The sequence below is a fragment of the Sorex araneus genome, chromosome X, assembly GCF_027595985.1.
Source record: "Sorex araneus isolate mSorAra2 chromosome X, mSorAra2.pri, whole genome shotgun sequence".
In the NCBI taxonomy this organism is placed as follows: Eukaryota; Metazoa; Chordata; class Mammalia; order Eulipotyphla; family Soricidae; genus Sorex; species Sorex araneus.
In genome coordinates this window covers 249,053,017-249,062,000 of record NC_073313.1, presented here as the reverse complement: position 1 = coordinate 249,062,000, position 8,984 = coordinate 249,053,017, and the positions used below count along the sequence as shown (strand labels likewise).

The 8,984-nt window shown below is 50.5% G+C and overlaps 1 protein-coding gene across 1 annotated transcript in view; it reads left to right on the top strand.

Moving 5' to 3' along the window:
• Positions 1-2,672: 2,672 nt before the first annotated feature.
• The window catches only part of MARCHF4 (membrane associated ring-CH-type finger 4), a 121,045-nt gene continuing 114,733 nt past the window's right edge, over positions 2,673-8,984 (top strand). Inside the window, exon 1 of the mRNA XM_004601341.2 lies at positions 2,673-4,915. Within this exon, the coding sequence (XP_004601398.1) occupies positions 4,400-4,915 (516 nt within the window). The 5' untranslated portion in view covers positions 2,673-4,399. The remainder of the gene's footprint in view (positions 4,916-8,984) is intronic.

The following is an 8,984-nucleotide window of genomic DNA, read 5'->3' as shown; positions in this document are numbered from 1 at the left end:
CAGAAGGCAAATGCTAGACTTTCTTTTCTCTCTCTCCAACTCACTAAGAGAAGCTTTTTGCCTTAATTTTCAAATTGGACTGGAGCAATAGCACAGCAGTTAGGGCATTTGCCTTGAACACGGCCCACCCGGGTTTGATTCCTCCATCCCTTTCGGAGAGCCCGGCAAGCTACCAAGAGTATCCCACCCACACGGCAGAGTCTGGCAAGCTACCCATGGTATACGCAATATGTTAAAAATAGTAACAAGTCTCACAATGGACAAGTCTCACAATGGAGATATTGCTGGTGCCCTCTTGAGCAAGTCGATGAACAATGGGACGACAGCGCTACAATGCTACAGTGCCTTAAAAGGGTCCCAAGTCTTATACAGAGAGATTACTGTACAATGAGATCATTATAAAATATGACTTGTGCAGAAGTAGGCAGAGGGTAATGTGGAGCACAGAGAATTTTCATTGAGTGCAGATGGATTCTTTTAAATAAAGAAATTCTATTTTACACTACAGTGGGCATGCAGATATAAACAATATCTGTCATACTTTACAGTTATTAAAAACATTTTCAAACCACGGTCATTAACTGTCATCTTTAAACTACTCAGCACAGGTCAGGCTTCAGCTTCCATAGTAGATATACTGAGGCATCATTTAAATAAGTAGCTATCCTGGGTTAACCTAGACCCAGACTTAGACCCTTGTTCCTTTGTGCTTGTAGAAATGAATCATTCAAGGATATGGCAGCAAAGGAGGTAATTTTCATATGATTAATATGGTTGAACTTCATGTCAATGTCAATGAGGATTTGGTGCCAAGATTTTGCAAACCACTCTATGGCTCTAATATTTCTAGAGGTGTTACTATAGCTGTACAGATTTCTCACTGAGTTGGCTTATCCAAGTCTATGGCTGTAGAGATGCATGGTGTGTGTGTGTGAGAGAGAGAGAGAGAGAGAGAGTGAGAGAGAGAGAGTGGGAAGAAGGTAGGGGGGAGACAGAGAGAGGGGCAGAGAGGTATTTATGAAAAGGAAGCAATAAAGTCATCCTATCTTTATTGCTTGGGAAATACAAAATCTAAAACTACAAGTTATACAACTGCAAATACTGAGTATTGTAGACAAGCCATTTTAAATTTCTTCTTCCTTCTTGCAGTTTTACATTTAGAGACACTCTTCCAACACAGAAATAATAGTGGAAATAATGTATCTCCAATTACCTCTTGTCAGTAAAAGAGTTGGATAGGGAAAATTAGAGATATTGGGAAAGATGAAGCTATAATACTGTTCTGGTTTCTTATGACTCAAAGCTGAAAGTCTATGGTCTGTAGTACTAATGATTGGTAAGGACTATACTATATATATGTATATATAGATAGAGAAAGAGAGAGAGAGAGTTACACACACAGAGAGAGGATTTACATTCTGCCACTGACCTTGGCACACAGAATAAAGAGGTCCCTACACTTGGGGGCTTAATTTCTGGAAGAAGAAGCTGGCAAAAAGAGGTGCTAGCACCCATTTCTGTCTTTGCAGTATTTCTTTCTTTCCGATGAGTTCCTAGTCACCAAGAACTTCGTCTTCCATCAAGACTTCAATTCGGAGCAAGAATCACTAAACTTTGCCTCTTCTAAACCTTGCAAGCGGTTATCTGCTTTATATCAGCAGGGAAATGGTGTGTGTGTGTGTGTGTGTGTGTGTGTGTGTGTGTGTGTGTGTGTGTGTGTGAGCGTCAATGAGGGCGGTGACAGTGTGCTGTGGGAAGAAATTCTACAACCGTACTATCCACCAGGATACTTTCCAGCTGGAGGAGAATGCACGAGTTAGCACCTGAATTGCTCTTCTCCACTCCGCTTGCCTTTATCCCTCTCCCTCCTCCCTTCCTCAATCTCTCCCCCTCCCCCCTCCTCCCCTTTCCCGAGGTTCCTCCCCACACCCTTCCCTCGCTCCCTTCTTCTCTCCTCCTCCTCCTCTCGCTCTCTCCTCCATCTCTTCCCCTCTCGTCCCCTTTCGGTGCTCCATCCCTCCGCGGCGTCTGCGTCAGGGCCCCCACGTGCGTGACGCGCGGGGTCTGGGTGGGAGCTGTCCACTCGCCCGGGTGCTGAATGCAGCAGCAGCGGCAGCAGCAGCGGCGGCGGTGGCGGCGGCGGCGGGGGCGGCGGGAGTTGAGCGTCTCCTGGGCTGCAGGACCGGCGTCTCGGGCGCTTGGACGGTCAGCCCCGCGCCCCACCCCCATCCCCACCCCCACCTTGCATCCAGCAGCACCACCACCCCTTGGAGGACCCGAGCCAAGGGCGTGGTGGGGGTGGGCATCCGTGGCGGCGGCGGGTGCTGAGCAACGGCGGAAGACAACACCTGGAGGCAGCTTGCCATCCGATTTGCTTCCTCTCGTCTCTTTTGGATGAGATCTATTTATACACGGGTCCGGGGAGGGGTGTGTGTGTGTGAGGGGGGGGCGGGGGGGAGGCGGGCAAGTCGCGAGGACTCAGCCTGAGAGCCAAGTAGTGGCTGCCACCCACCACCTCGGGCACGCACTCCGCCTGGCTCTGCCCTCCCCACCTTGAGCTGGCACCGCCAACCTCGGTGCATCGCGGAGAGAGGTAGCAACAGCGAGCCCAGCCAGCCAGCCAGCCAGCCAGAGGCAGCGGGGAGGAGGGAGGGGCGAGGAGGGGTGGGGGCAGAGCGCCGGCCGGGCCGCCCTGGGTGCAGGGAGCGGGGGCCGCGCCGCCTGGAGACCTCGCCGCCCTCCTCCGCGCCCCCAGCCCGCCCGGCGCACTGCGAGCCGGCTGCGTGGAGAAGCGAATTCTCCTCCGTCCACGAGTGTTATTGCATTTCTTTATTATCCCTCCCTCCTCCCTCCTCCTCCTCCTCATCATCATCCCCGGCCGCCCCCTCCCCTACGCCTGCCTCGCCTCTGGTTGCATGGCAGCGCTGCCCGGGCGCGGGGGCTCACGGCCGGCCCCCCGGGAAGGAGGAGGAGGAGGTGGAGGATCATGAAGCCGGGAGTCGCGGCCGCCGCGCCGGACGACGGCGAACAGCAGCCAGAGGACGAGCCCGAGCAGCCCCCGCCCCGGAGACACCCGGACGCGCCGACGAGGAGTCGCTGCTGCCGCCGCCACCGCCGCCGTCGCCTCCACTTCAGCTTCGGGGGCCGCGGGCAGACCCCCGGCCAGAGGAGAAGGGCAGCGTCGGTCCAGAGCAGGGAGCCGAGGACAAGGCGAGGCCAGCCACCCGCCCGGACCGGCCCTTCCCGCGACCCTCGGAGCCCCTAGCCCGAAGAGACCTTTGATGGAGCCACGGGGAGGGGACCGCGGATTTACAGACTGCAGCAGGGGTGGTCTGGGGGCTGAGACCATGTAACTACTCCTTCCTTCCGTCCCCTCCCACGCCCCTCTTCTCTGCCCCTTTTCTCTGCTCCGCTGCCTTCAGCCACCCTCCCCGACCCCCGCACCCTTCCTTTGACCAGGATCTTAATGCTCAGGAAAGAGGCGATTCTGCAAGGGTTAAAGGATCTTTTCTCTCCCCTCCCCTCACTTTCTTTTCTCCTCCCCAATCCCTTATTTTTCCACCTCACTTCTCCTAATTGGCTTCTTCCCCTCACTTCCTTGTGGCTCTTTGGCTGCAGAGGCAAAGCACAAGACCCTTGCCCGGTTTCACCTGCAGTCCCTGCCCCCACCCTCAGCTCTCTTCAAAACCACGGTGCTGCTGGGGGGTTCATTGCCCCAGTTTTTCCTGCCCAGGAGAATCGAAACTTCTCCCAGACTTCTCCTCCCCAGCTGCCTCCCACCTCCATCCCCAGTCTCCTTTGATCCGAGGAAAACTACCTTCTCCCGCTTGCACAAGCAACCTCAGTTCTTGACTGAGCTAGTTGGCCGAAACCCAGCTCCATCTCCTCCAAATTTAATTTCTAATGTTCTCCACCTTTCCCCCACCCCTTTCACTATCTAAGAGATTTCCCACGGCTGAGGGACTGGAGAAAACTCAATAACCCTCTCCTGGGGAACTTTCTAACAATTAGATTTTTATCTGAAGGCCCCAGAAGAGCCCATCCTCAACTTTTTTTTTTTTATCATTTGTCTCCCTCTGCCCCTGAACGGGACCCATAGCTAAAAGGCAGAAAGTAGACACCCTGTGTGAAGTCTGAAGCTGAGGTAGGGGTGCAGGGAGACAAGAAAACATTTTGGTGGGGGTCAGCTTACCAGGTAAACTTCAGAATCAGTGACTCAGTTCTCGGTCCCGGGGTCATCTGTTGGCTACTTGGAAGGCCATAAGAAGAAGCCAGTGAGAAAGCAAACTCCCTCCCCCACACCTCCCATTTGGATTTGCCGTGGACCTCCCCAGCCGTCCTATCTTCCTCAGCGAAGACTCCAGCTGCCCCTCCCGGGCTCTCTGCTTCGACTGGGCACATGCTGATGCCCCTGAGTGGGCTGCTCTGGTGGTGCTGCTGCTGTGCCTGGTGCTGCTGTGGACTGCGTGCCCCAGCTCCCCAGATGTTGCGCCACCAAGGTCTCCTCAAGTGCCGCTGCCGCATGCTCTTCAATGACCTGAAGGTTTTCCTATTGCGGCGCCCCCCTCCTCCAGCGCCCCTGCCCATGCACGGCGACCCCCAGCCCCCCGGTTTGGCGGCCAACAACAACACCCTTCCGGCTCTGGGCGCCGGGGGGTGGGCAGGCTGGAGGGGTCCTCGAGAAGGAACAGGCAGAGAGACCCCTCCTCTGCCCCCTCCATCACTTCTGCCACCTTCTTCTCTGGAAGATGACTGGGGTGGCCCAGCCACAGAGCCACCTGCCTTGCTGCTCAGCAGTGCCTCCTCAGATGACTTCTGTAAGGGGAAGGCTGAGGATCGCTACTCACTGGGCAGCAGCCTGGACAGTGGCATGAGGACCCCGCTCTGCCGCATCTGCTTCCAGGGGCCAGAACAGGTGAGACCTGCTTTCCCTTCTTCTGCTTCCTCGTGGTGTCTCCAGTTCTTGTAGATTCGAACTCGATTGCTGGCCCCCGGGGAGCCCTTCTAGTAGTGTGAGGCTCTGTGTGGTAAGAGCTCCTCAATGAAGGTTCTTGCGTTTAAGTTTGTCCAAGATGACGGCTGGTTCTTGATGGGGCCTGGGGCTCAGCTGTATCTTTGATTTTACATTTGCCTTTCAAGGCTAAAGTCTTTCATTCCACCCCTGAATTCCATAAGCATCCTGAAAGCAGGAGGTCCAGAAGTCAGAAATGATGGAATGAAGGAACTTGATGGTTCATTTGTGCTGTGGCCCTAATGCTGTGATTTGTTGTCAGTGATATTTTGCTTAATCTATTGTTAATTCTATTTGAATCTTTTTTTTTCTTTTCTAAGTATGTGGAAATTTCGGCCTCTTTCTCTGTTTTCATAGAGTGAAGCCCAATGAGCTGAGTCTTTTCCTTCACTTTGAAAACATGCCCTCCAAAATTATATCTGTAATCTTCAACAGTGTGTTTTAGCAATTGAGGAGGAAAAGGCTCAAGAAGACTATTCTGTTTGCTCAGGCTCAGATTGGTGAGCTCAAGTATTTCCTAGGCACAAAACTGGCAGTAGGGTGAGAGTGGGTTTAAATGACATGGAAAAGATTACTCCATGTCAGAAGGAAGTCTGATGTATTGACCGTCTCCTGTGCTGTTGGAGTACATCAAATTTGCAATGTCCCTCAAACTTTCTCCATTCAGGATAGGTAAAGCTAAGAACCTCATGAACCAGAGTCTTCCCAGGTCTGAGGGTTTTTTCTGTCCCTCAGACTTTCACAGACACTCACCCCACCCCTTCTAGCTTCTTCCTCCAATGTGGTGTCTGCAGTGCTTGGTAGGATAAAAACATACTTCTGAAGAACTGCAGCTATAATAGGTTCACCTGAAAATCGGATCTAGGGGCTGGAGTGATAGTACAATGGGTAGGGTGCTTGCCTTGCACACAACCAATCTGGGTTCAATCCCTGAAACCCCATATGATCCCCTGAGCACCATCAAGAGTGATCCTTGAGCATAGAGCCAGGAATAAATCCTAAGCTCCTTTGGGGGTGGGCTCCAAACAAAAAAATGGAAAAAGAATATCAGATCTAGGGGCTGGAGCAATAGCACAGTGGGTAGGGTGTTTGCCTTGCACGAGGCTGACCCAGGTTTGATTCCCAGCATCCCATATGGTCCCCTGAGCACCGCCAGGAGTAATTCCTGAGTGCAGAGCCAGGAGTAACCCCTGTGCATTGCCAGGTGTGACCCAAAAAGAAAAAAAAAGAATATCAGATCTAGTTAGTGATGCTATGAGAAGAAATATCCAATTGGGAACTTGACTGGAATGTGTGTCATATCAACCACTTTCCCAGTAATTTCCCAGAGGTGTAGCAAACTCTTCTGGGTGCTCCCTGCACAGGTGGTCAGATAGTAGGATGCTGTTTGGGTGATCCCTGGGCTCTGACTATTGCTGAGAACTTGCTCTGTGAGAGGCAGGCTCAGCAGGCATCTTTATACACTCCATTTTTGCTCAGATGACAAACACCTTCAGGGACAGAGGCTGTCTGGAGTCACAGCCTGGACATTATGAGAGGAGGTGACACAGATCTTAATGTGACTATCTCAAGATGCTGGGGCGGGGCCCCTTCTCTTTATGACTATGATTCCCTTAAGTCTCAAATGAAGTTTTGTCTATAGTTGAGGCAAGAGGTCAGAGTGCAGGCTCAGTGAATTTTCTTTAATCCTCCCACACCTACACACACACACACACACACACACACACACACACACACACACACACTGGACTCCAGATGAAGCACAAGACAGAGTGTCTTGGGTGAGACCTGACAAAAGGTCCTTCAGTTTGAGGTGATCCTGGTCAGATTTTAGCCCAACCAGGGCCCATGTCCTTTGCAAAAGGACAATGATAGATCTTTCTTACCTCTAAAACTCTTTCTTCTATCATATGAGCTGGTTCAAGTCTGTATGTCACAGAGGCTGCTGGGAGGTCAGCTTTTTTAGCAAAAGCACCCTTGTCTCCAGAAAATGGCAGAAACTGAAGGTTGTTCTGGATGGGATTTCACTTACTGTGTGAACTTTATCAAATTGCTTTGGACTTTTGGTTTGCTTTCTTGCTTTCTCCCTCCCTCCCTCCCTCCCTCCCTCCCTCCCTCCCTCCCTTCCTTCCTTCCTTCCTTCCTTCCTTCCTTCCTTCCTTCCTTCCTTCCTTCCTTCCTTCCTTCCTCCTTTCTTTTTTGTTTTGGGCCACACCCATCGATACTCAGGGGTTACTCCTGGTTTTTCACTCAAAAAATTACTCCGGGCACTGATCAGAGGAACCATATAAAATGCCAGAGATTGAACCCACTTTGTCCATAAGCAAAGTAAGTTCCCTACTCCCTGTACTATTTCTCCGGCCCCTGCATAACTTCATCATGTCTGTGCCTTATAAACAACAACTTTTACTATACCTCCCTGTATGCTCATCAAGAGATGAGCATATTGGGAGCATCCAGAAGGTAATGGGTGGGGGAATGCTTTGAAAGGGATCAATATATAATGGCTCAGAGGTTAGAAGCTTTCCTTTCTTGTTCATCATTTTCATCATGTTTCATAAATATAGCACTGAATAAAAAAGTTAACTCCAATAAAGGAATTGGTTCTATTGTTATGTGGGAGGGAGGGATAGGGAGTTATGTCAGAGTTAACATTGGATAAAATCAAGAACTTTATGTATATGAGTGCTATGTTTAGGGGGGGTTGCTTTGTCTGTGCAGAAGCCAGGAGATTTAAATATAGTAGCGTTGGTATTGTGGCAATAAGAGTAACATTGGTTATATGGGGATACGTGGAGGATACATTTCTCCACACACCACTCATTTTTCTTTGCATAATTTCAATGAGAAGTAGAGACAAAAGGAGCAGATGAGGGGAACTGTATGGCACAGGAGCAATAGGGAAGGGGAAGAGAGTTCAGTATTTTGATCTTTTCAGGGAGAGAGCTGTCCAGCAGTTGTCCACACTTGGCCATGAGAGATGCACTCTCTGCAATCTCAGTAGTTTCAAGGTCTTGTTCTTTCCTCTCTGTTCCTTGGATTCCTCATTTTCTGCCCAAACAAAGGAACCGAACAGCTCCCCCACTCCCCAGTCATTCACCACTGCTCTAGGGACTGAAAGGCTGCCAAAAATAAAGATTTGTTTCTTTTCCTTCCAAGGGCTTGTAATAAATATGGTGAGGGGCAACTGGAGGATGCAGCCTGCCCTACCTTTGCACATGCCTACAAAGGATGTCGCATGTATTCATTCACTTATGCATTTATTTAACAAATGTTTATTGGACACCTACAGTGTGCCAGCTGCTGTTTCAGGCAGTGGGGACTGTTTAATCCAGGAGTGAACACAACACATAAGGTCTCTCTTCTCCTGAAGTTGACATTGTAGTGAGACACAGAAAGAGACAAGTCAACTAGTAAAGTGCCACTAGTTCAATGCCATGTTGAAAGGAACACAGGAAACTGGTCTAGACAAGAATGAAAGGGAAGGCTTTGGAAAAGATGCTACTGCATTAGAGAGAGTGTAGGACGAGCCTTCCAAAGAATGTGCCATCAGAGTTGTTACCTAAGTCGTAAGGACCTAGCTATGCGTAGATCTAGAAGAGCAAATTGCAAACTCAGACACCTAAGTGTGAAAATGCTTAACATGTTTGAGAAGAGAAGATAGGAGGAGGGAGAGGAATGAGGCATAAACAAATGCTGGAGAGTAAACGTGGCTCCCTGCTGCAAGCAGGGGAACACTTTTCTCTCTGCCACTCCCTGGGCTTATACAGGGCTCAAGAAACCAAGAGAGGGTGGGACAGGAATGCAGCTGGGTTTTTTTTTTGCCTCTTCCTTGTCAATTTTGGCTTAAGGTGTATTCACTATGAGGGACAATGTGCCCTGATGGTCAGTTGAGTTTTCCAGAGCCAGTTGGCCCTACTTTGAGGACTGAGCCCAGTACACAGCCTCTCTGTGCCTCAGACTAGTCCCGTTG